Source organism: Nothobranchius furzeri, chromosome 10, assembly GCF_043380555.1.
Source record: "Nothobranchius furzeri strain GRZ-AD chromosome 10, NfurGRZ-RIMD1, whole genome shotgun sequence".
NCBI classification, from domain to species: Eukaryota; Metazoa; Chordata; class Actinopteri; order Cyprinodontiformes; family Nothobranchiidae; genus Nothobranchius; species Nothobranchius furzeri.
The window spans coordinates 49927353-49954493 of NC_091750.1; the positions used below are offsets into that span (position 1 = coordinate 49927353).

The following is a 27141-nucleotide window of genomic DNA, read 5'->3' on the forward strand; positions in this document are numbered from 1 at the left end:
ACTTACACACCCAGGAGGAGCACAAATAAGATCCAGTTTCTACCTATATTATATTATATTATATTATATTATATTATATTATTTATATGGACTCAGAGTAGCGGGGATTCTTTTGGGCAGAGATGCAGAGGGGCAGGCAGACCGCTGATGATTCATGAACTCCAGCTGTGTTCTGCACACGGCCACAGTCACATTTTCTAAGTGGCGTCACCAAAAATATACAATTAACACACAGTCATTCGTGTCCGTTCATTTTCTTTCTGCTAAGTTCTGTCTGTATTTGAGCGTGATGTGTGGACGCGCTCGCGCTGCAGCGCTCGTCACTGGCGCAGCCGTGCAGCGCGGCGCACACTCCGCTTTTTTTGCAGTCAATAGATCAATTTGATCTGCTAGTTAAAAAGTTACTTGTGAAGTGAAAAAGAAGGAAGCAGGCAGGAGTGTTTCTGGTGGACTGGGAGATGCAGGAAGATCAGAGACAGACAGGACAGGAAGATAGGAAAATAAAACCCAAGGAAACAGAACAAATTTCTTAAAAAGATTAAATGTAGGTAGATTGATCCCGCTACACGTTTGTACCTGTATAAAGCAATAATTTATCAGCATGTAGTATTTATATAGTTGACACAATTCAGATCATCTTAAAACTCCGTCCCATGCCCAGGGACGTATCGAAGCATTTTGGGGGCCGAGGCAAAATAGACCCCTGCCAGGTATTTTAAGTTGAAGTGCTATCTGTTTTTATATTAGACTTTTTATATTTGCAATAAAGTCCAAAAGTGAAGAATTTGTTATTTATTACTTGATTGTTCAAGCTACCTCACAGAAGTGATCTGTTATTAAAAATTAAAATAAAAAGGTAATTAAATAAAAAATAAGGAACATTCTGGAACTGTTTCTTCCTTTTTTATTTTTTTTTTATGAATCGAAAGTATTGGATCGGGACTCTGTATCGGTAGATTCTCAATCAAATGACTCGGACTCAAAGGCAAATAAAACTGATCGGGACATCCCTATTTCTGATCTCACTATTGTGAATGGACTGAAGTACTTCTGTTTTTCTTCTGTTTCACTGCATAAAACCAGGGTGTGTAAAGTTCCTGTTTATTATTGGAACTCCATCATATTTTGGAAGAAGGTGATGCGTTTTCAGCCATTTATGGGATTGAAAACTTCTGATTGGGCTCAACAATCTGATCAGATGTGTAAAATGTTACCTTACAGAACCATAATGATATTCAGCAGTAAAAACGGGGTTCTACAGGAGCCTGTTATGGTGTTAACCTATTATGGCATTAAATCAGAAGTCAGGACTGAAAAAGTCATCCTACAAGACTAAAGCTTGAGATAAAAACAGATGATATTTCATAATAATATCAGCAGCTAAGATGAGAGGTTTTCTGTTTATCAGTCAAACCTCTTTGATGGTCCAGTGAACTATTGCATCAAGCTGGTTTTCTGCATTATTTACAACCGGAGTGTGTGGATGTAAAGGATTAACCCTAAAACTGCAGGAATGGGCAGATGTAAGGTCCACGAGCAGCTGGAATATCAGGTATTTGATAGAATAATGCAAAATTTATTAGAAACTTCAAAGACTGTGGAACTGGATATTTTGGGTATTTTGGTTGACTCAGATGGAAAAAACTAAAATCTTAATATTTGATCATTTTTCTCTTACATCCTTTTGTACAATGTCAACACTGCTTTGAACAGTTAAGAATGCAGAAACTATGAATAACTACCCCTCAGACATCATTAATATGATGCTCATGTCAGTGTTGTGTGTAGGTTTTTACAGATTACTCATACCAGGGTCATCAGGAGCTGATAATGGGACTCTAGTGAGAAACTCTTTACACAGACTGCTAATGTAGACTTCTATGTCACAAGGTCACACGTTCCTTCTGAGGAGCGAGAAGGAAAATCACTTCCTGCTGGGCCACAGTCACGGGACGGACTGGGTGGAGTACGACGCTCGTGGGTGGCTGAACTACGCCAAGCAGAATCCCGCCTCCACTAATGCTGTCAGCCTCCTGCAGGACTCCCAGAAGTAGACGTTGCATGCTAACTCTTATTATTTGTGATGCACAGTAGATATGTAACCTTACTTCAGTAGATAGCTAATAAGGATAATAATGAAGTGCTGTGCCTCCTGCAGGAAGATCATCAGCTCCTTGTTCATGAGCCGAGCAGCTGGAGCCACCGTGTTGTCCGGTTCCATCGCTGGCCTTGAGGGGACTTCCACCATGACCTTTCGAAGGGCTACTAGCATAAGGAAGACCTTCACCACAGGGGTCGCTGCTATCAAGAAGAAATCATCTTGCATCCAGATAAAGCTTCAAGTGGTGAGAGAAAAAAAAAACCATCCAATCAGACTTGTGCTAAAACAAATTCATGTCTGCATCAGCAGCGAGCTCCAGGTGTATAAAGGGGCAGATTGATCCGCACTTGTAACCTTGTTCAGGATTTGTTTGCAATCTGCTTTAAGCCTTGGAGCATTCACAAATTGTATAATGCAGTTAAAAAAAGTGTTGAGATGAAGACCAGTAGTGTAGCTGCAGCCAGAGAAAATGATGTATAACCTGCTTTTGTAGAGACGGGCTGCAGCTGCTTTCTGCTTTCAAGCCTTCAAACCCCAAAAGGATCTTTATTTTTAGTTTATTTATAAATGTACACACGTCTCAGCAACCGAAAGCCAGAACAGTGCATTGAATTTCTGATTAACTTTTTGCAGACTACAATATAGCACATACATACATCTGCATTTACATCAATCAGAGCTGACCAACAAGACGATAAACCCAGAAATCAACTTATTATGAAAAATGGAAATATCATATTACAATGAAAAACATGAAACACCCAATCCTTTAGAGTGTTTAAAGCAAAAAATCACAGAAAATTAAATAAAACATGTTGGGAGTTGATATTCTGCTGGGTTGGGGCTGAGTTGGTGACCTCGAGCTTTGTGTGGTTCTGCGATGCTGCTTCTCTGGGCCCTGGCTAGATGGGCTGGGGACTTTAAACTCAGGGTGGGTTTTGGGGATGGGGGTGCTTATTGGGGCCAGAGGGGCATCTGGTTCCCTGGGGGGCTTAGACCCCCCAGCTTTTCCTCCTCATTCTCAGACATTTTCCTCCTCCTGCTCCTACACATCACCACACAAACATGCACATAGGCCTTGGGGTACAGGTAAGTTCAGGGGGTTGTTTCCCATGTCCGCAGGCCTGTGGTGGCCTGCACCCCAATTTTAATTTGCACATTAAACACTTCCACAAATGGGATTCCATGCAAATGCACTGTCGACAGGACCGGGAGGGGCGGTTCTGTTCACTCAGCCTCACCACGGGTGCCGGTGCCCACTTCCAATTTTAAGCCCCTCCCCTCCCAACCACAGAATGCATTTTAACAACATGCATCAACGCCACATTGCAGCAGGCGGAGGGAGACTATGGGCTCTTCTCACACCTCTGTACTCGGTTACCCGGGGTTGGAGGCTAGGAGTGGGAGCTGGCTATCAGGTTGGGGTCTGGGGTGGTGGGTCGCTTTGCTCATCATTACCCCAGTAAGAACGGGACCAGCTCTGGTGTCCAGGAATAGTAGTGTCCTCTGCACAGCAGTACCAGGACGAGGATGAGTGGAGAGTGCATGGGGAACGTGAGTGGGTGTATGACGTACATTCTTGTTTGTCTTTAGGTTGTATGTGTTCATGTGTGAGCATGAGGGTGGAAGTGTGTGACTGTGCGTGTGTGTGACTATTTGTCAGGCCGCCCTTCTCTTACTCCTCCTGCTACTGCCTTACCCATCCACAGCCTCATCACATCTAGCACTGACTACTGCACCTCCCCTGCATATCCCTCCAGGAACTGTGCGTGTCATCGCTAGGACTCTCACGACCACATTTATTCTGCAGCAACAACACTGGCTTCCCATTGAACAAAGAATCGTTTTCAAAATAATCCTCATCACGTCCAAAGCTCTAAATAACATGGCTCCATCTTACACATCTGATCTTGTTCACATCGCCACTCCTGTCTGCTCACTTAGTTCCTCAGCCTCGCCTCAACTTTCAGCTCCCCCCACTTGCCTTGTCACCATGGGGAGTAGAGCATGCAGTGAAAACCCACCTGACAAGCTTTTATTAGTTTCATTGTTTTAAGGTTTTAACATTTTAGTCTTTCTGTGTATTTCTGTGCTGTGTGTTTATTTTGTTCTGTTTTATCTCCATTGTTATAAAGTGTCCTTGTGTTGTGAAAGGCACTTTTAAATGATCTGTATTAATAATATTATTACTGTAGTTTTTATTATTGAACAAGACCCTGAGATATGCTAACTCCTCCACTTGAGGCAGGACCATGTGCCTGACCTGGAGAAGGCTTTCCACCCTACATCCATGCCTGATTTATTTAGTTAAACACATTTCTGTGTAGTTTCTTTGGTTTCTATGAGGAGGCTAAGCTCTTGGCTATATTTAAATACATCAATAGAAGGTAATGGATTCATCTTTGATCTGTTTCAGCCAGAGTTCCTCACCCTGCTCTTTCTATTCCAGGATGCCCTTCTTGACATGTTGCGGAGGTCTAAGACTCACTTTGTTCACTGCATCTTGCCCAAGGCAGATGCTCTGCGGGCTCTTAGTGGATCTCTGTTCAAAGGTGGGGAACCTGAGGCTCAGGGGGAGCCTGGAGATCCTGGCTTAATGCAGCTAGATGTAGCCCTGCTCCGTGCTCAGATACGTGGATCCAAGCTGCTTGATGCTCTTCGGATCTACAGGCAAGGTGAGGATGCTGCTGAAATCCCATGTCTGGTGCAGATAAACATAGGCCTTCTAGCATGTGTGTATTGGGGTAAAAAAGGGAAACAAAGGTAGTTTTCTCCCTGGAGGTCACTTCGAAGCAATGATGGCGCTCCACAAACATTTGGAGAATATAATGTTATCCAATCCCGACTTTCCACAGGCTACCCCGATCACATGGTGTTTTCGGAGTTTCGACGGCGCTTTGATGTGCTGGCCCCGCATCTCACCAAGAAGCACGGGAGGAATTACATTGTGAAGGATGAGAGGAGAGTAAGTCAGTTGGCGAGATTGGGCCGGGGTGGGGATTTGAAATGTACAGCTGCACCGGTGGCCAAGCGCGGTGAAGATTGATGTTGTAGAGAGACAACTTCATTACATCTGCCCCTGATTTGTCAGCAGCCAGTGGACAGAGAAATAGACATTCATCAGAGCTATAGTAATGACCTAATCAACTTAACCTCATCGCCATCATGCTGGTGAAGAAGGGCGATTAGAATTGTAGCTCCATGAGAAGAAAATTCTTGCTAGATGCCTCAGGCATCTTGTGCATTTCAGTTTATGTCCGTGTTTTGTTTTAATTTCACTGGTTAGTTTAATTCCTACTTTTTAACTATTAATGAGGGTGCACCCTTTACTGGTGCTCTGCTGCAGAAGCCTTATTCAAGTACAGAGCAACACAGAACTTTATAAAAGAGAAGAGAGAGAGAGTGAGAGAATGGGGTTAAGGTAGAGTGTTGGTGTGTTGGGGCTGAGTTTCTGTGGAAACGCTGGCAAACAAAAGCCCCTCAGTTTTCACGGCAAACCTCTCCTGGTGTAATCTAGATGTAGCCTTTCAGGCTGGAGTGGAGAGAAAACGGCTGAGACAACAATACAGCTACAGTACACACAGGCTGCTGGATAGACAGAGCGAAGCCTGGCTGATGGTGTGCTCAAAGCTGCAGTGGGGGCCAAGAACATCAGGGGGTCATGATGAATTAGCCAGGAGCAGGTGGATTCTGGAGGACAGTGTGTAATTGGGTTTTTGGGAGACTCAGGAGCCAGACTTTGTTCTGTGTGCTTGCCGACTTCCTTTCTGATCTAAATCCAGCTGAAAGTCCATGTGAGGGAAAAACTGCACTCCACTAATTTAAAAACGTGGGGGCTTGGTGGACCAATGACCTGTTGCATTGCCTAGAATCAGTCCTGTTGTACCCAAATGTTTTAAAGACCAATCTTTGTGTACTCTGACTTCGCTCAGGCAGTGGAGGAGCTCCTGGAGTCCTTGGATTTGGAGAAGAACAGCCACCACATGGGTCTGAGTAGGGTGAGTGATCCCCACTACACCTACAAAAATAAGTTTCAAAGTCGCTGCATAAACTTTTGCTTTGAATTGCTGCCAGTCCCTCACCTCTTCGAACCCCAACAGTGCTACAGCTTTTTTATTTTTTTTGAGTGATACTCGCTGTCTGGGGAAGTGTGTGTCTTTCATTCCACCTTTCCCTCTTTGAGGTTTGTTTGCAATTCTTTGAAGAGCTGCCAAGTCTTGTCTCTTCATCTTATCAGCTTCCCGACAGGCTCGTGGTCACTCGCTGACAGTCGGACAGTAATTCTCCCTTTCGCTTTGGGTCATTAGAGCAAATTGTCACCACTGTTTTTTTTTGTTGTTGTTGTTCTTCATGAAGATGTAGTCCACCAGTCACTGTAAACGCTGCTGGGAAACACGGCTCTAATTGGGTCTAATCCCATCAGCTGGAAAGGGGCCATCAGCTAAGACTGGAATCAAAGGAAACAATATCTTATAAAAAAGAACATATTGCTTCTAGAAACATGCAAGAGCCTTTTAAAACACACGAAGGGGCTCAGAGCAGCCTGACATGGTGCCACACTTTGGAGTGTGAAATCTACTCTGAGGCTTAGTTGGCCATTCGCAAAGCACTCCACTGGCACCATAGCAACCCGTCTCACTTGCATGCCAATTACATGGAGCCTAAATAACCTTCCAGCAGCGGATTCGCAGCTCTGTACGGGATAAAATCTGCCATCGCAGAAAGCCGCATGTTGAAAAACGGGTCAGCCTCCCACATTTTACAAAGTACTGCACGCATCTAATGATGATAAAAGGTAAACTGCTGCTCGGGCCCTTGAACCAAATTGAAAAGTAGTATTCCCTGATGCAACTAAATGCATCACTCCTCCGTAAATGTTTGCAGGTTTTCTACCGGAGCTGCTAGGTCGTTTCCAGCCATTACTTTGCTAACAGACCAAATATGGATTTATCTGTGAAGCAGTAGGACTCAGAGCGCAGACCTTGGGTGTCCTTTTGCCGTCATATTTATGATGTATTTGCGGTACTTGATCTGCCTACGAGTAGACAAACCTTGGTGTAATCTGCGTTCGATCCTCTGTTTACCTGTGCTTTACCTTTGCCCTCAGATTAGAAAGAGATCTTGCTGATTGTCCCAGATAACAACTTAATCTCAGCTTTATCGCTTAGATAAGGCTCTGTTGTCTCTTTATTACACCTTTTCTTATTGATTTCTTCCTGCCTCACTTCATTAATTTACTTTTTAATGCACTTCTGTTTTAACTTTGCCGCTTCGCTCCACATTAAAGCAGGCCGCTCGATTTAAACCTCTCCAGGCCAACCTAAGCATCAGAAAATCTCTCAATAATGTTTCCCCTCCGCTAATGTGAATTTGTTCACCGTTGTTTCTTGCTCCAGTTGTTTTTCCGAGCTGGCACTCTGGCTAAGCTGGAGGAGCAGAGGGATGAGCAGACCAAGCGCAATCTAACCCTGTTCCAAGCGTCCTGCAGAGGTTACCTGGCACGGCAAGCCTTCAAGAAGAGAAAGGTGTGTTTGCTATCCTCTAGTCAGGATGAATGTAAATATAAAAGATATTATCTGCATTGTTTTGATATAAAAATAACACTATTTATATTTAAATGACTTAAATGGCATTTTTTTACATACCAAAACAAACTATGTGGGACATGTCATGTATTTTTGCATGAGTATATTGTTTGAGGTTGGCTGAAATCTGGAGATTTATCCTTGGAGCCTGTTTGTTCTCTGCTCGTGGCGGATCTGACCAGCTAGGCTGCAAATCTTCAACTAATTACAAATAAGTACTCTAAATCTATTGCTCACACCCCCTGCCTCTGTGTGATCCATCCAATCATCTCTCCCAAAGGCAGAAGGAGCTCATTTCTTCTGCTGGATGCCCCAAGAATGCCCTCCTATCAGACATGCTGCTGACTCACACATCCACCTGCTCCGCCCCCTCCTCCATTTCTCCGTTAGCATGCACGGCTCCATTTCTCTGGACCTAATACGTGTCCTCCTGTGATGTATGGAGCCTTGCACTTCTCCATCTCTGTGATTACTGTTTAAGTGAAAGTGCTGCTTCAGCCGACTTGTGATGAACCAGCAGAAACAGAATCAATGTTACTGCTCTCCAACTATGACAAACTGCGAGGGAGTAAATATCTTGTTCACTTGTATATGAAGCTGGTAAGACTATTAAACTGTCATATTTGCAGTAACGTAAATCACTGTCACATAAATAATACAGAGCTTTCACATTTCTCTTTTTTCTCGGGGGTTGGGACAAATTTTGCTTTTAAATTTCAGGTTTTTTTTTAAACTGCAAACCGACTAATGCATTTCTTTTATTGGGTTCAGAGTTCAGTATTTGTTTCCTCCAGCAGGCTGAGAACCTAATGCTTCACAATCAGCTGGAATTGGAAGAAAATCGAGAGCAAGGAAGCATTCAAAATTGCCAAGCAACAGGGCAATTACGAAATCCATTAGCAAAAAACAAATTCTCCTCCTGCCCCCTCATGCCCCCTATCTCCTGCTAATGTGTCTGTAATAGAAAGATTAGACTTTATTTTATCTGAGTTTTATTGATCTGAAACTCAATTCAGGTTGTCGAGGTAACATGTTAAAGGCAGCTGCGGCTGGGGACATTTTCTTCGGATTCTTTCACGTCGGTGTACGTCGGTTTTCTGTGGAGCAAATTCTTTAATTGATGTAAAATATGTCTGTACGTGATTAGAGAAGTTGGACACACACACACACACACACACACACACACACACACACACACACACACACACACACACACACACACACACACACACACACACACACACGCAGGATAACGCCTGCACTTCAGTATCTTTAATTAAAATTTTAAGAGAATATTGAGCAGTTTTTTTATTCTGACAAAACTGAAGAAATAAGACCTGCTGCTCAGCTAACAAATACAAGAAACTCAAAATTCCCTAAGGGTCCCGGCACAGACTTTCAGATGACTCATAAAACAAGAAGAAGAGAGTAAACACAAGTATAGAGTCGTGACTTAGTCCACGAGTGCTTTTTAAAACCCAAAGGTGTAGCTGCCTTGTAAATTTTTTTAAAATATAAACATTAAAGTTGATTCTATGAAAATACTAAACCACACGTCACTGTTTTTACCCAGAATCCTTCACTAATACTCTTCTGTATATTCGTTCTGTGTTGATTCATAATCGTCTTTGTTCTTATTTAACACAGTGAAATAATGTTTTTTTATTTATTTTTTTTTTTACCTTCGGCTGACATGTTTCGGCCGTAACTTCTGCCTTCAAAGGGCACTAAAGAAAGGACAACAACAGAAAGAGAATAAACTAACCATCTAGGAGAACCAGGACAACCGAGGGAGCAGAGCCAAAACCTGCAATAACCCTTCCTTACATCAACGGCATAACAGAAAAAAATAAGGACAGTGATGAAAAGACACATCAACACACCAACAAAACCATACCTGATGATCAAGAAAAGAGTGGTGCACCCTAATGACAAAATACCAGATGGACAAAAAAGCAGTGTCATCTTTGAGATACCATGTAAACTCTGCAGTAATACATTCACAGAAGAATCAGGATGCCAACTCAGCACACGAAAAACAGAACATCAAAAAGAGTGTGAGAAAGAAACAAAACAAAGGCACATGAGCAGAAAAACAGGAAGTGGAACGTTAAATGAAAAAATCAGCGTCAACGGACCATTGCACAAGAGGAGATAGCATTGGGATTGGGACAGTACACGGATCATGGATACGGAACAACAAAAGTACATAAAATGGATTAAGGAAGCAATAGAGATTAGGAGACGTAGACACAACATCATGAACAGAGACGATTGTGTTAACACGTTGAATCACACATGGGACTGTGTTATCAGCAGGAAGGATGCAGGCAGCAGAGGGCGACATCATCCTTTGCTGCCCGCACATAAACGGTAGTGACGCCACGAAGAGCTGGCAGCTCTGACGAAGATGGAAGTTTCGGCTGAAATTTGGCAGTCGAATGTAAAAAAACCATCTAATTACTGTACTGTGTCAAGAAAGAAAAAATAAGATGATTGTCTTTCACTAATATAAACATTCGGTTGCAGTGTAAGAATGTTTCTGCCCTGTTTTAGAAGGTTGACCAAGGTATGTTATTTTACAAAGTTAGGTCAGCTTTGTCTGATAATGTTTGTTTTAGTCTGCCGGAACGTTGAGACGTTATTTCACACTGAAATAATCAAAGGCTCAGCAATCCTTAAAGAAACGCATGTGGCTTTTAAACAGATTGTCTTATTTTGTGAAAAATAGTTATATTCTTTCTGCTCAGATCTTAAAAATAGTATTGCATCATCAATGATCACTCACTGTTTTTGATGTAAACAACCCTCAACCTCAGATGCACCAAAATTTAGCTCAACATCTGCCAAAATAAACCCTCCGTGCCGTCAACCGTAGGTTTCTGAAGACCTGAATTGAAGCCAATGAGCAGGTCCCACTACTGCCATCTTGGCCATGTCACACGTCTCGTCACTCCCGGAAAATTAAAAGACGAAGCTGAGAGCGGGACTGTGAGGGTGGGGGGCAGATGATCGACCCCTATCAAACTGAGCTGATGTAGCTCTGAGCTAACCAGAGCTAATGAAGTTTGGTGGGTCCTTTGAGCCAGAAAACCACGGTTGATTGACTCTGTTACCCTCTGGCATCTAGGTTGTAACACATTTAGCACGAGACAGAGGCTGAGGCCTTCAATGGAGCAAGCAGGAGTCAAGCTGCTAGCACTGTTGCCTCATCTACTACCTTTCAATCAAAAGAGGTGGCCCCCCAACCTGTAAGGGACGTGTCTGTTGTCATGGTAACTCTGGACACCACCGCCTCCAACGGAACCCCAGTTGTGAGAACTGTTCGGTCTCTCCAAGGCTGGAGAGCCGACATGCATGCCGGAGTTATTTTCACTCTGCGGTGGAGATGACGGCGGGAGCACAGTCTTAACGACCTTACCCACCGCTGAACAGCCCTCATCATAAGAAGTCCCAGTCACACCACAAATCATTGACGTCATGAGGCCGAGAAGGTGCAGGCAAAGTCTGTACGACGCCCAGTTTCCTAACTTAAAAACGTGTGACACACTGTGTGAAGGATGCAATCCTCTCTTCTGACCGTGAAATGCGATAAGAGAGTCTATCTGAAGACCCAGATATTCTGTGCACTGTAAGGGGAATAAACTGCTCTTTGTCCAGTTTATTTTGAACCGCAGGTCGTTCAGATGGTTACACCACCAGAGCGTCGCTGGCTGCTTGCTCCCGGGAGGGAGCGCAAATCAGATAATTGGCTATGTAAGAGAAAATTCTGATCCCACGAGTCCTCAGTGAGGACAGCGCCGCCTCCACACACTTGGTGAACACCCTCGGTGCTAATGACAGCCCGAAAGGGATGGTTTGAAACTCGTAGGCTGTGCCCTGATAGGCAAACTTGAGAAATTTCCTGTGTGGAGGATAAATAGAAATGTGAAAAAAGGCATCCGCGAGATCGTTCGTGACAAACCAATCTCCTGGACGGATGGAACGGCAGAGTGTTTTGTGAGTCAACATTCTGAACGTGTACTTGTGTAAGTGTTAAAACACGCAGGTCGAGTATGGGATGGAGAGATTTCCCGTCCTCCTTTGGAATGAGGAAGTAGTGCGAATAAAAACCCTGGTGGGCCTTGTCTCTCGGCACCATCCTGATCGCCTTTTTGTTCAACAGTGAAGCGATTTCGTTTTCCAGGATATGCGCCGAATCCTCTCTTGCCACTGACGTTATCCCGTTGAAACGGGGCGGTTTTGAGGCAAACTGAAGCCTGTAACCCAGGAGGGAACTGCGCATGCGCCCCACCTCTCGGCCCGAGCCGAAAGCGAGCCGCTGTTGGGTGACGCCATTTCCGTCACCCGAGCCGACTCGACTCGTCCCATGGGAAGAGCGAGAGGGCCCTCTGCTGGGCGCAGAGGGACCTGATGGGGTTTGTTTATTATTTTTTTGTGGGGAGCTTTCTGCCCTTGGCTGAATGCCTGGCTGCAGAAAAGCTGTGTTTATTTTTAAACGAGCCTCATGAACATTTTTGCACACATTTGGGAACAAAGTGCTTGGTGACACTGACTGTGCTCATTTGAAAAGTGTTTGGTGACACTGGGTTTTCTGCTCCACACACTCGTCTCCCTGAACCGAAGATGGAGGAGCTAACAAAACTCCTGTTGGGCTGGGAACCACGGGAGTGTCCAAACACTGAACACAGGTCTGTTTTTACCTCTGAAAACCTCTTCTTTTGGAGAGAAGCAAGAGCAGCTAGGAGGACTTCTTCCTCTTGCCCTCGCTGGGGTGAGACGAGCGGTTCCTGGCAGCTGCTGCTGCAAAAGTGTGCTTCCCCCACGGGCAAGGGTTCTCCTTGTTTGGCTGACAACCTGCTGACTGCTGTGGTCTAGCCCCACCCTGTCGACCCTTTGCCGCTGAGGCCGCTGCTGCAAACCCAGACTTGGGTGCCTGAGGTGGCTGATGGTTATGTTTACGAGGCAAGCAGAGATTGAAGGCCTCACCTTCCTGCTTTCTGCGGGTACTCGTCTCAGTCATCCTCTCCAAGGCAGGGCCAAAGAGACCTTTGGTAGGGTCATATGCTGCATCCATGACATCAGCTTTCTGGGTGTCACCTAGGCCTGACAGGTTTAGCCACAAGGCTCTCTCACCCGAAACCGACAAACCCATCACACGTCCACAGCCCTGGACTGCTCCTCTAGAGGAGTGCAGGATGAGATCATTCAGCACACAGATTTCCTCCCAAAAAGCCGGGTTAGGCGCCCCAGATTCCAGATGATGATCCATTTCCTCCAGGATTTCTCCTTCATAAGCTGACAAGCAAGTAACCGTGTTGAGGGAACACACAGATTGGCTAGCATATTTGTACATCCTCTCAAAATGGATGCCATGAGACGATCTGTTTTAGATGGGAGAGAGATGCTGGATGATGCGGTTGGGGTGATGGTGGTATGCCACTGAAGACTCCACCGTTGGGGGTTCGGCCAGCCCCAATTCCCCCATCCCATGCACCTCCAGTTTAGAACATCCCTTGGTGGGGAGTTTGCTATTAAATGGGCTAGACCAGTAATGGCTCATTTCTCTCATGCATGCTGGGACAGCCGTCAAGAGCTGCTTGAGTGGAGCGGAGGATAGTGGTAGCCTCTTACCATCTTACAGGTCTCGTTCCACCCCCTCTGCCCCATGGGCTGCCAGCCACTGAATGTTGAGCTTTGCCGCTGCTCGTCTGCAAACCTCGTACAGGTCGGCGTCCCCCGGTGATGCCACCCAGTGCCGCTAGACTGCCTAGAGTGTTGAGCTGGGAAGGTGGAATCCTCTTCCTCCTCTTCCATGTCCAAGTCGAGGAGGTCTGAGCTCGTGTCACCTCCAGTCTTGTCATCACCCGCATCGAGCAACCCGCTGTCAACTAGCCCCTCGAACAGAGGTGATAGCGGGGGCTCCTCTTCCATCATATCCGCCCAGCTTGTGGAGGCTCGTGGCTGATGGTTGTCTCCTGCATCTACAGGCGTGGCAGAGGCCTGAGTCCCGGCCGTTAGCCACTGCCACTCTAAGCCTCCTCTCCCTTATCTTCTCTGGCATGGAGGAGCAGTGAGGGCATGTCTGCTGGTTTGCCAGCGATGCCAGGGCGGGAGCAGAACCCATGCATGCTATGGACATAAGATGAGGGTCCCTGCCTGAAATAGAAGCCACACATGATGCCGGGCAGAGGTGGGATGCAGCCTCTTTAGCCTTCAGTTCCAACCCGTCAGTCGGGGTAGGGGTGGAAGCCATAGCTAGAAATCTGACACGTCGTGACACGTTAGCCTGAAAAGCGTTAGCAAGCTAGTTAGCAAGTGTAAGTCTGCAACTAAAGCTATATTTTATATGTAGGGCAACTCGCCGTGACACGTTAGCTGCAAAAAAGTATCTCATTAGCAAGTAAATGCTAAGAAAGCACAGGACAAGCTCGCCTCAACGCGTTAGCTTGAGCCACACTCGCTAATGCTACTCCGTCAATGACAACCAAGTAGCCGTGGGAGAAGTTCGCCATGACGCGGTGACTGTTCCTAGTGAAGTGTGCCAAGTGACTTAGAAGCACTTACACAGCTCAAATCCAGACTGCGTTGGAACTGCGTTCGGCGACGTATCCTAACTGTACGCCTGGGAACAGTTAAGCAACTAACCAAAGATAGCCTGAAGATTACTGAGGGAGCAAAGTGTAGTTTCTCACGGGAAGAAAGCAAGAATGAGTAGGAGGGGTTGGCTGGCTGTGTATATACTGGGTGGGCGGAGCCTGGGCACGGCACAACCGGTCTGTCAGGTGCAGATGTGATGTCATTGGAGCTTCCGTAGTTGGTCACGCCAGGGCGATCCCCCATAGTGAAACACCGAACAAAGTTGGAAAAAGAACTTTCAATTTCACTAAATCTTGATGTTTTCTCCAAATTTTAAGCACTGGAATTAAATTTACTCTATGCCCAATAAATAATCTGGTGCACATATGCCTCAGTGGCTTTATGCACCAAACTAAATACATATATAATGTAGTGTAATAATTTATTTATAAAAATTCAGAATAAAATCAGAATAAAGTATGTTTTTCTGTCATAGACTGTCCTTCTGATGAAATTGTGAACACCTCAGTGTACATCTTGTCTGTAGGAATTTAGAGACATCTAATTCTTATGCCTAGTTTTATTTTCGTGCACTGTGTTTTCTTTATTACTGGCTCTCTCCTTCCTTATCATTAGCTTGGTTGTCCCATCAGATCTAATAGGAGTGGAATAAAGCACTTTGACAGCATCATTATTTTATAACTAAATTGCACAACTTAATTTCTCCACATAGGCAGCTTTTTCCACGGGGTGTGATTGTTTCCAACTTTAACCAATTTGTTTAAAGTTTCTGCAACCCTGAGATACAGGTAACTGAATGCAAAACCTCCCAGGTCCCAGTTTGCAATATTATTTTCTATTTTTGAATTAAATATTTCCTAACATGCATAGTTGACACGATGAAGATAACTGCATAAATTTATATTACACCTGTTAAGCCTAGAGCCCGAAAGATAAATTTTGATTGAATTTAATCTGCAGAGTGTGAGGAGGGCTGTTTGCACACCTCTGGGTTAGCTCAGTCATTTTCAGCTTTTTTTTTTTTAAATTAAATGTTCAAGTATTTTAATCAATTTAAAACCCTCATGATGGAAAGCGGAAGGTGGGGTGATCCCAGAAGTTGGTGTGAGAAGTGGTGTACACCATGGACATGTCGCCGGTCCATCACAGGTCTTATGTTTTAGATTAAGCAGCCAAATGGTCCATAATTAGATAGATTTATGATATTTTTCTGCTTTTTATTTGAAATAAATATTTTTGTGATTAAATTCAACAGCAAAATGCCTTTTTATTAGAACTTTTCTGTTTTAAATAGTTAAAAAAACTGTCTGACATCTTTTATAGATTAATGTTTTTAAACAATTTACTCTGACAATTCCTCTCATATATACAGAAATAGTTCTACTTGTTTGCCAACTGTATTTCTTAAAGGGTTTCTAATTCACTAAGACATTCATTTGGGTCAAGTTCGGTAATATCATTCCAGACTCAGTCCTTTGATAAGCGGAGCGATCTAAGAAGTCATTTTGATCATAACCTTCAAAAGGTGTGTACAGTTGTGCTAGTGTGTTATTGCTCGGCACAAAATAATGACCTTAGTCCAGTATTTGAAAAATAAGACTTATGAAGCAGAAAACCTTTTATTTAGCAATGGTGGTCAAGTACAGCAATTTATTCTGATCAAAAGTCAACATGAATCTTTATTCTGATAGTAGACACACAAGCTGACACACAAGTGTAATTGGTTATCAAAGGGACAAAGGGACGTGTTCACAGCTGAGACATGCTTGATTATAATTAATGCTTGTGCATAAATAGGTTTATAGCTGCAGTGAGACTTAACCCTGGACTGCAATGACTTTCCTAGCTACTGAGCCATGAGGAAAGAAAATGAAATGTCAAAAAACCTGCTAAAAAGGGTGGCTGAACTGTACAAAACATGAAAAGATGTCCAAAAATATGAAAAATGGCATTTCATAGTGTTCAAAATTGAATTTAAAAGAGGAGAATTAGTTAGTCTATTGATGCGAAACCAAAGTTTTCAGCATCTATTGTTTGGAAAACTGGTCACAAAGACAATCCCTGAAAAAACTTATTCTGAAATACAAACATAAATGTGAAAAGGTGTTTGATGACTCACAATAAAAAGCTACTTTCACAAAAATAGGGAAGAACAGTTCATTTGCTTAAATAAGACATGTCAACAGTATACTTAAAAAATGACAAATGGCCCCAATTATTGGGTCCTCATAGGCAGGGCCGGATTATCATTGCAGGGGCCCCTGGGCACAATGTGCTTAGCCTCCCTCACCCTCACCCCACTCGGCGTCCCCCAACATTATTGTCACCCAGTAGCACTTTTTAGACGCTAAGACGCTAAGACCAATAGTCTTAGGCATTTATGGAAGTAGCTGATGCAGAGTTGGTGATATTTTTCATGGAAATCTTTAGAATGCATAAATGTGAATAAACAGCATAACATGATAATGATTGTAAAACAGTGTGTTTAAGCTCTGTTGTTTGGCTAGAGGTGCATGTTCATGAACGAGAGGCACACGGAAGAATGGAGAGGGGCTTAAAGGTGCAATGAATATTTTTCTCCCTCTAGGTGCCCCCCCCCCCCCCCCCCCCCCCCGAGGGGAAAAACTCCAGATTTCTGCATAAACAAATTTTTGTTGATTTGCCAAAAATGTGCCGCCAATCTGTGAACTTATAAACTTATCCACAAGCTTTTATGTTACGGAGTCTATTTCTAAAGTCTGGATGTATAACTGAAATACGGACTGCACAAAGATAACGATTAACTCTGATTTTATTTCCCGTGCACGCTCACATTTTTTAAAAATGTTTTTGTTATGTGCGACTCATGCAGCTGCAGAAGGCTACATTTATGTTTGTTTCTTGGGTGCAAATATGACCGATAACAGTCTCTCCTTGCAGGAATGTTGTGAAGGGCTTTCTTTCCTATTGATTCTCGTTCTGTTTATATTTTTCTTGATTCAATTAGTCACCACCGGCGTTGGAGGAGATAAACAGCCATGCTGGCTTATTGACTGATTTCCATCTCTTTTTTTTTTTTGCCCCATGAATATTTATAGAGTATGCTGCTGTTGAGTGTTTGAATAATTGTTGCATAATATATCCACTTCTTTTACTCACTGAAAGCTGATAGGGCTCCATTGCCTCTTGCACTGGAGAGTGGTCCTATCTTAGGAGGCAGATTAGACTGCAATTTGCCTCTGAAGCGGTTACCAAACGAGCGCTGGTGAAACCTCTCTGACACTTGCTGGTTGATGTATATGGATGTGACAGGAAGTTGCAAATTTCCTTGATTTATATTCCCTGGCATGTTAACCTTGTGAATCTGTGCCAAGCCCATGTGACATTAACTGACAAAATCGGGGTTTTTTTTTCTTCTCGTGTTTTTCTCCCTTGTTCAGCCGTCTCCTCAAGGGGACAACCTAACATTTTTAAAGTCTGTCATTCCACCTCAGCAGGCATTTACTGTATTGGGAATTTAGCCTTCAGAAACCCCATAACGTCTTATTTTGTGCATTTAATCAGTACAGCAGGCATGTGTTAACTCAGAAATAAATAATAAAAATAAGCAGGCAGGAGATTTTTACCACCGTTCATCTAAACATCTGAAAAGAGCCGTCCCGCTGGAGGAGCATCCTCTGTTTCATGTCTGCTCATGAAACATCCTGTTCTGTTGTTCTTAGAAACATCCGCTGCACCATGATTGAAATTCCTAGTGACAATGAAATTACCCGGGCAAAGCAGATCATCGATTTTATGTTGAGTCCACACCAGAATCAGTACGACTGTCCTTTTAGCAAAGCATTATTTCATGTTGAAGACTTCCCGAGAAACTGAGCACAAAGGTTTGCATCAGAAGGCAGATCAATGTGACATCAGAGGGTGATGCTGCCATAATACTGCAGGACTCCGACTGTATGTTTCACGCGAGTCTGGATCCGCACATCAGAACGAATCTGCTGAAGAGAAAGGAAAACATGTTCTTTGTTTCCTAATCTTGCTTCACAATTGTGACTCAGAGTCGCAGTCATAATTTGATGTGATGATTATCCGTGGAGCTCATGTCGCCTAATCTTTTGTTTGCTTCCTGTTCTTTTCAGACTAAATATGACGAGTGAAACCCGTTTAAATCTTCTGTCAGAGAACTGCAGCATTTTGTTGCACGTTAAAGCTTCCTCTCTGTGACAAATCCTAATTGGTTGTAGAGAGTACCTTCAGGGCAGAATGTACCTGATTCTGTGAATTGTGTTGCTCTAATTGGGTTTGCCCATAATCTGCCGCCGCTGCTGATCCAGAGCCTCATGCATAAGCAGCATGGAAATCGTGTAATACTTGGAATGAGCTGCCGACATGTTTGATTTAATTAATCAAAAATTAGCTTCCAGCCTTGGAACGTGTTCTGCTGAAAACTCTCCAGAGGAGACGGGCACAGTCCTGGGATATCTGCCTGGCTATAAGCGGGCAGGAAAACACATTAATAATGCAGTGTTTTTCCAAATTCTGTTCTTCAGGGGTGAGGATGATGTATTAACAGAAGATGAGCTCTGTAATTTATCTGTTTTAGTGAGTGATTTGATACAAATTTTAGATTTTGTTTTAGTACTGAAGCTTCAAATTTCATATAATTGAAAACCATGTTCTGAGCGATTTGCTGCAGTTAAACCCAATATCCAAATAAGTTGTGTTGGAAGATACTTTGCAGATTTGCTTACATGTGCTGTTAAAATATATCTGTCTCCATTTGTGCTGCTCTGTTACAATCAAGCAACAATCATTTCTCTCAACATCTGTGTAGATCCAGGACCTTGCAATCAGGTGCGTTCAGAAAAACATCAAGAAGAATGGCGGCGTGAAGGACTGGCCCTGGTGGAAGCTGTTCACCACGGTCCGGCCACTCATTAGAGTTCAGCTCACAGAGGAGCAGATGCGGAGCAAAGACGTGAGCAGACCTTTCTATCGCCTTCACCACTCATCCTTTGGTTGCACATCACTCTCACACCACATCACCTGGCAATTTGGTGTGGCCCAACCGGTCATCAAATTTTGACATTTCTTCTGGTGCTTGATAATTCAAGGTTTGACCTGTATCGTATCTATGTAAAATAAGTGGCTGTAATCTGTGCTCCAGGAGGAGATACAGCAGCAGAAATTGAAGTTGGACAGAGTGGAGAAGGAGCGAAATGAATTGAGACTCAACACTGATCGATTGGAGAGCAGGGTGGGTCTCTTTGTCTTGTCGCTGCGCTCTGAGGAGGATGGCGTGGGGGGATTAGTGCTGCAGTTCTGCTTTTTCTTTTCTTTCCTCTCAAAGATTTGTTCAGTAACTTGCGTTGGAGCTGTGGTGAATATTTTGCAGCCTTGCCTCAACACTGCGTAATGTGTCTGCTCGTGTGTGTGTTAAGATCGCAGAGTTGCTGGCAGAGCTTGCTGACGAGAGGAGCACCAGCGAGTCGGCTTCCCAGCTGCTGGAGACGGAGACTTCAGAGAGGCTCCGCCTGGAGAGGGACATGAAGGATCTACAGGCAGATATACACAAAAACATACTGCAAAGAAATTCAATTAAACATAACTGACATACTCATCTTTGGTTTTCTGGCCTAACTGGTGCACTCCAGGTAACATCTGATGCCATGAAGAAGCAGTTAGAGTCCCAGGAAATGGAGTTGATGGAAGCACGGCTAATGAAAACATCAGAACTCAACGGAGAGATGGACGACGACGACGACTCCGGTTAGTTCGGTCAAAAACCATCTCTCCATCCAAAGGCCAAACAGGAAGCTGAATTTAAGAAATTGGCTTGCGTTGGGAGTAGTGGCAGAGCTTTTAAACATTTGTTTCAAATTCCCTAATTAATTGTACCTTTTGACACCAGCAGCAGCTCGGCTAAGCCTCCCTAATGGGCATGTCGGCCCAGGTCAGCAGCATAATTTACTGAATCACTCGCACCAGAATTATCCGCACAGTTTGAACATTTCCCTCACACTAATTGTAGCTGCAGGAATGAGCTGCTTTATTTGACCGTTTCAGCAGGAAACATGGCGGTCAGAACTGGCTACAACTCAGTTTTGCCGTTAAGAATATCTTCCAAGTTTGGGATTTACCGCTAGTGGATTAAGATGTTCACTCCCAGGCGTACAACTAATGCCCGCCGTTGATTGGTTTCCCCCTGCTGGAAAATGGAGCGCCTGCTGAGAGCATATTGTCCATAAGGATTTTTCTCCCCCTCCTCCAATTCCGCCCCCTTCCACCCACCTCAGCAGACAAGCCATTACAGAGCATATCAGAATTCTTAGATGAATGAGAAAGTAATCGTTGGGATCAGAGCTGGTGGCCCTGCAAGTTGTCATTATGCTATATATATGCTAATGAGCAGCACTGATGGAGGAGCCTGTGTTGGTATGTGAAGGAGAAATGGACAGGCTCTAAAATGATAAGGCTTGGAAATGAACCTGAATGCCTGCCTGGCCGCTGTTTTAGTTCTGAAAGCCTGTGACAGCTCCAGAATTAGGGTTGGCAGAGAACTGTGGAAAGTGCCACTTAGACATGTCCTTCTTTTAACTGCTATTGTAGTGTGCTCAGATTTCTTACCTAAGGTTTATTCAAGATTAGAGTTGAAACTTGGAGGCTGCTTTGTGGTTTTCCTTGGATTTTTTTGACCTCTTATGGCCAGGTTTTGATGAAAGAAGCTTTATTTCCTGAAAGATTATATTATGTCGCTTCTTGAATGTGATAACCATCTGAGCCAGTACAGTGCACTCGATAATCCACAGCATCCATCATCTCTGAGCTTTTGAGCCTCTTTCTGTGTACCCCGCTATGCCTGCTTTAAAGGCGGGGAAATGCACCCAAATGTCAGACATTTTTCTGAAATTGTACGTCTCTCCTGCAGGAGGAGAGTGGCGGATAAAATACAACCGAGCCGTTCGAGAAATGGACTTCAGCAAAAAGAAACTCCAGCAGGATTTTGATGACAAGCTGGAGACAGAGCAGCAGAGCAAACGACAAGTCGAGAGAAAGGCAGGAAAAGAGGAAAATCTGTGGCTTTAACTTAAAGGGGACATTTTATGCTAAACCTGTCTTTTGCAGCCTTTTGTGCTGCAATGTGGGCACTACTGGCTCTATAAACACTCCCAAACATGCCAAAAATTCATCTTAATATTTGGTCAGTGTAGGGTTTTAGGAATTATATGCCTAAAACGAGCCGTTTCCCAAAGTCCCCCGTTTGTGACGTCACAAATCAGGAAATTAGCATAAAACTATCTCACATGCAAGATACATCTGCATGTGGGATTTTTTTCCCCTACTGACTAGGTCACCAGGACTAGCTGCTACTTTCACAGTAGGGGGGTACAAGAAATCTCAAAGCTCATAAATCTAAATAATGTAATTATCTTACACATAGTCCTACATTGAAACAATACTGTTAACATCTAGAAGTTCACTGTAGTGGACACAGATGCACCACAAAAGTTAAATTTAAGATTATCAATTCAATACAAAAAATATGATCACATTTCTTTTTGTTAACACGCCCACTGCCGACTGATTGGCCAGCTTAAATTCATTCCTACCATTAGGGGGATCCTCTGTTGGATAGTCAGCCAGCAGGGGCTTCCCACATGCGCGATTCATAATCGTTCTGGATACGGTGGAGTAAACAAGCCTCTGACTGCTATCAATGTCACGCACGCACGCATGCACACGCACGCACGCACGCACACACACACACACACACACACAGTGCTGACAGGCTTGAGCTGCGCCAGGTCAGACACAGCAGCCTGGAAGCAATACCAGTGTCTGAGTCTCCAAAAGCAACACTGCTCACGGCTGCCTTTGTTTATTTCAAGGGGGACACCGCAGACTTCTCCATCTTGTGCCCCGCTCACGTGCTCGGAGATGCGCTCATGACATCACTGATATCTTTGCGCCAATTTTGGAGACCGGGTGGGGTGGGGTGGGCTGGGGCTGACTGAGCGGAGTGGAGCCGGCTCTAGTGTGGAAGGAGCTAATATGAATGTTAATCTTACCCAGTCATCACTAGTGTTTACCGCAAATCCGAAAATACTTTAAGGGCTGCTGTCTATCAGTTATTTGATATAAAGACAAGTAGGGTTTACACCCCCCAACCATGCAGCAAACTATTAATGTTTTACTGTGAAATGAACAAAATAAAAGGCTACAAACTAGCTTGTTTTGTACTAGTTTAACAGAGTTTTAAAGGGAGTAAATAGCTCCTTTGATGTCCGTCACGGTGAAAGATGCAGTCCCATGAGTAGCGTGCTGCCATGCACAAAGGGTCGATAACACCTTGAGCCAAGGGTAGGTGTGGCCCGCTAAAATTTGTTGTCTTAAAATGACAAAGCTCTGAAACAGCTCATTGTGGAAGGCACTGAAAATGTCAATAAAAAAACTGCTGAAATCTGTTCATGAGAGAGGGCTTTTGTGTAAAGATCTTTATAAACATGATTGGGATCATAGAACTATTATCACTTATTAAATAAGTCTTTATGTCCCCTTTAAGAACGTCGTTAACCCTAAAAATCTAACTAGAGTTGATGTAACAAATATGCATTGAGCTGTCACAGATTATTAATAAAGATGCTAATGTGTGTGTGTGTGTGTGTGCGCTGCAGCTGGCTAATTTACAGACAGATAATGAGGATTTGCAGCGCTCCGTGCAGCAGCTGAAGAAGAAATGCCAGAAGCTGACGGCCGAGCTGCAGGACACCAAGCTTCACCTGGAGGGCCTACAGAGCCGAAACCACGATCTGGAGAAGAAACAGAGGAAGTCAGTTCCAGCGTCCTCTTGTCACTCCAGCTGCCTTTTCATCTAGGCTTTTCTTTAATTACAAACACGCGTCACAGAAAACTTGCCGTTCTGTTCCCCTGGGATTGCCCGGGCGCGAGCCCACTCGACACAACGCTGAAGTTTTCTGTAATTTGAACAGTTGCCGAGATGGGCTGTAATCTGTGGAATTGCATTAGCGGAGAAAATGACTTAGACTTTAAGCACTTGAGAAGCTATCGCTGTGGCAGAATGTGATCTCTCCCCTGTGGCTAATTGAAGATGCTCTGTGGGTGAAATTATTTTCAGCTGCACTTCAGAGAGAAATACAGGGAATTACGACGAGCTGTCAGCATGAAACACTTAGCTGTTAAGTTCACTAACAATAAGTGTTTCTGCCCCAGACATTTGAAGGAAACACTTAGCAGATTATTAAAATCCTGTTCTAAATCTATGACCAACAGAATTTAAACAGGAATGGAGCCACATGTTAAAAACTCATTTTACTTTCCATTTAGAGTTTGTCTAATAATTTTTGCCATTTGTAACTTTAATGTGCAACATTTGCATATGAGTTGTTGTTCCTCCCCCCAAAAAAATTTTAGGTTTCATCCAAATAGAATTTTTTTTTTGTGTTGTTGTTCAGCATGCTTGTGCCCTTGTTTGTGCTCCAGAGTTGACCTGGAGCAGAGCCAGGCTCAGGCTGAGGTACAAAGAGAAAAGAGCCAGCGGGAGAAACTGGCTCGAGAGAAAGACATTATTACTGGTGAGATATTTAACCTCCGCCAGCAGTTGCAGGTTAGTGTCTCCTGTCTCCAGCCCCTATTCCTATACCAGTGCTGATCAGGATGGAAACCTTGATGAGTCTCTTCCACCTGCAGGACAAGGACACTGAGCTTTGTGCCACCAATGTGAAAGTTCATCAACTGGAGGAAGAGTTGCAGGATCTGTCCTCCCAGGAGTCCAAGGATGAGGCCTCACTGGCCAAGCTGAAGAAGCAGATTCATGACCTTGAGGCGAAGGTGAAAGACCAGGAGGAGGAGCTGGATGAACAGGCTGGATCTATACAAATGTTGGAGCAGGTACTGATTATTTTTAATGCAGCAATCTCCTTCTGTAGCTCTTAGAGTTTTATCTTAAGAAGTTTCGCTTTTCTTAGAGCTTAAAGATGTGGTTCACTAAAAAATGTATAAAATATGATCAACTTTCACATGCGTGCTGATTCTGAAAAGTCTTCTACACCTATTTCCTGCATTTGCTGCTAAATTAAAGTAGATGGGAAAACGCTCGGGTCAGAAAAAGCCACTGAGATCTGCATCAGACTGTACATAAGCATTCACTGACTCACCCATCTTGACTCATGACTGGGATGGCTGTTCCACAAAATAAACAATAATGAACAAGAATCTGCTTCTAGACCTGCAGAAAGAGAGAAGAAAAAAAGCAAAAAAAAAACAAAAAACAAACAAACAAAAAATGGGACACAACAACAATGCAACAAGATCAAGCTATCACTGCATCAACTTGAAGAAGAAATGTATAATCAACATTGTTTAACTGAACAATCACACGATAATAAATCACAGTGTATTAAGTGCCAACCACAGCCTTAAGACCTGTGTTGAACGTGCCCAAGTCCATACTTATGAGAGCACCATGTGAGCACATGTGTGTGTACAAGCACTTGTATATGTAAGGTTTCTCTATAGGAGCGTCCAATAGAGAGTGTGAGGGGCCACAGATCTGCCCCCTAAAGATGTGCAGGAGACGGAGGGAGCTCCAAGTCCCAGAGATCCAGGAGTTGCCCCAGAGCTGGGGCTTTTCTGGTCACAGTCTCCCTGGAGCCAATAAAAGAGATTAAAAAATTGCATTTTAAATAACTTTAAGGTAGTAATTATTATTTCAAAACCATTCAGAATTATACCCACTGTACTATAGTTGTAAATATGTTTGCGTGTGTGTGTGTGTGTGTGTGTGTGTGTGTGTGTGTGTATATATATATATATATATATATATATATATATATATATATATATAATTCTGTCAACATCCCCCACACTGAAAAGTTTGCTACAGCCCTGTCTGTCATCATATCATGAGCTGTGTGTCTCCTCATACTCAGGCTAAGCTGCGACTTGAGATGGAGATGGAGCGGCAGCGGCAGAGCCACTCCAAAGAGATTGAGAGCAAGGATGAGGAGGTGGAGGAAATCAGGCGCTCCTGCAGTAAGAAGGTAGGCGGAGCTAATTTTCAGTCTTTGTTTAATAGTCTGTTCTTATTCAAAGCCTCTGTTCTCCAGATTGACAATTATCCGAGCCAGATTTAGAAAACACTGGGAAACATAATCTCATGTTCACAGATGTCCTAAAGTTCCTCGTGCTTTTTGAAAAGTACGACATGTTCATGGACTGGTTGTTCAAGTACGCGTTTATTCTAAAAAACCCTTTTCCAGCAGAAATTTTGTGTCATTCAGAAAATAGTGAAAACTAATATTCAATAAAGTGAAAACTTTTGAAGAAGCGGCTGCTGCTCAAAATCCAATATCACAGTAAACTTAATGAAAAGGAATAAAAAGGAGGCTTTGGACTAACGGTTATGTGAAAACAATGAGATTTATTTTAAAATTAAATAATGAGTAGCTGAAGGCTTTATGGAGGCCTATTAGTGCCTTTGTGAGGAGAAAATAAATGCTGGAATACCAAACACATCTAGATCCTTCAGGTACAGTCACAATAATGAGGTTTACTTCCTTACTTTCCTGAAATGCCCACTTTAGTAAATTTTTTTTCACACGTTATTTTTACCAGTTATTTCAAAATATATTTATATATTTACTTTTTTCCTGACATTTCAATCTTTTGGCAGAAGAAAAACACCACTTTTTTCTGGAAATATTATTTGGACATTTTCCTTCAAAATTATGTTTAGACGTCTTTTTCTGGACATTTCAATATTTTCCCATTGCGATTTGTTGACATTTGTGGTGCTTTCAACTTTATTCTCCTGGTTCTATTTTTTCCCCTCCGAGTCTCTAATATGTTGTTTAATGGCTCAGATGTTTCTGAATGTTTCTACTGGGTTTTATTTAGATGTCATGACCAAAGAGACACTTCCCTTTTAGGAATGAAGAGAATATTTAGAGCTAAAATATTACTTTTGACCTTTGAAGATTGGGTGTGCACTCTCTGCACTCTGAAGTGATGTGAGAGAAAACATAAAGTTCTGAGGGATCTGGTGGGTGAAAAAAGACCAAAATGTTGGTTTTGATTTTATTCCTTGGCTCTTAGGAAGAAGCCCTCAAATAATATTTATTATTATTATTATTATTATTATTATTATTATTATTATTATTATTATTATTATTATTATTATTATTATTATCATCATGTGTAATTTGTACAGTTTGAACCTTAAGGGTGTGGAACACTGAAAACACATTTTTTAATTATTAATCCTGATTATAATCTGTCATTCTGAGGTTTTGAAGCAGGCAGAACATGAAATTAGTCTCTTACATCTATCTCCTGCATTAGTTTTGAATAGAAAATAGGATTTGAAAAGTTTGACACTGTGAAATCACACTCGCTTAACATTCATGGACACATCTTGATGACGAGGAATGACGTCTCGGCTAGTAGAAGCTAACTGTTAGCATTAGCAACTCCACAGCATGGCGGAACTCTTTCAAATTTGTATTTGTTTTTCTGGAGATAAAGATCAACGTTGCAAATAAGTGTAGAGTCATCTTGCTGTTGTCCAATCTGAGGCGAAATGTGTTCCACATCTTTAAAATATATCAAAATGCCAGTTTAGTCCAACACTGTGTGATCGTGTGAACTTTGAGAAATGTTTCTACTGTGAACTCTGCAGAGCTCCTAACTGGAGACTTTCTTACTTTGTACTTATCAGGAGATTCAAGTGACAGTGTGTAGTTTCCCTTGCGATAGGGGGCAGTAGATACCTAAATCATTGCAAGCAAGGATCATTTTTGTGTTCAAGTAAGACCTTCCCAGTGGATAGCCAGTAGGGTTAAAAATCATTTGGAGTGC

The 27141-nt window shown here is 43.1% G+C and overlaps 1 protein-coding gene across 10 annotated transcripts in view; it reads left to right on the forward strand.

Annotated features, from left to right (window-relative positions):
• Nucleotides 1-27141, forward strand: part of LOC107386592 (unconventional myosin-XVIIIa) — a 119977-nt gene that overhangs the window by 66698 nt on the left and 26138 nt on the right. For all 10 annotated transcript variants that reach the window (XM_054730641.2, XM_015961095.3, XM_054730636.2 and 7 more), the window contains 15 exons: nucleotides 1891-2050; nucleotides 2159-2345; nucleotides 4551-4776; nucleotides 4957-5066; nucleotides 6034-6099; nucleotides 7498-7626; nucleotides 19100-19243; nucleotides 19433-19522; nucleotides 19707-19826; nucleotides 19920-20034; nucleotides 21194-21321; nucleotides 22941-23095; nucleotides 23767-23890; nucleotides 23974-24174; nucleotides 25215-25325. In XM_054730641.2, the coding sequence (XP_054586616.2) occupies nucleotides 1891-2050; nucleotides 2159-2345; nucleotides 4551-4776; nucleotides 4957-5066; nucleotides 6034-6099; nucleotides 7498-7626; nucleotides 19100-19243; nucleotides 19433-19522; nucleotides 19707-19826; nucleotides 19920-20034; nucleotides 21194-21321; nucleotides 22941-23095; nucleotides 23767-23890; nucleotides 23974-24174; nucleotides 25215-25325 (2066 nt within the window). The remainder of the gene's footprint in view (nucleotides 1-1890; nucleotides 2051-2158; nucleotides 2346-4550; nucleotides 4777-4956; nucleotides 5067-6033; nucleotides 6100-7497; nucleotides 7627-19099; nucleotides 19244-19432; nucleotides 19523-19706; nucleotides 19827-19919; nucleotides 20035-21193; nucleotides 21322-22940; nucleotides 23096-23766; nucleotides 23891-23973; nucleotides 24175-25214; nucleotides 25326-27141) is intronic.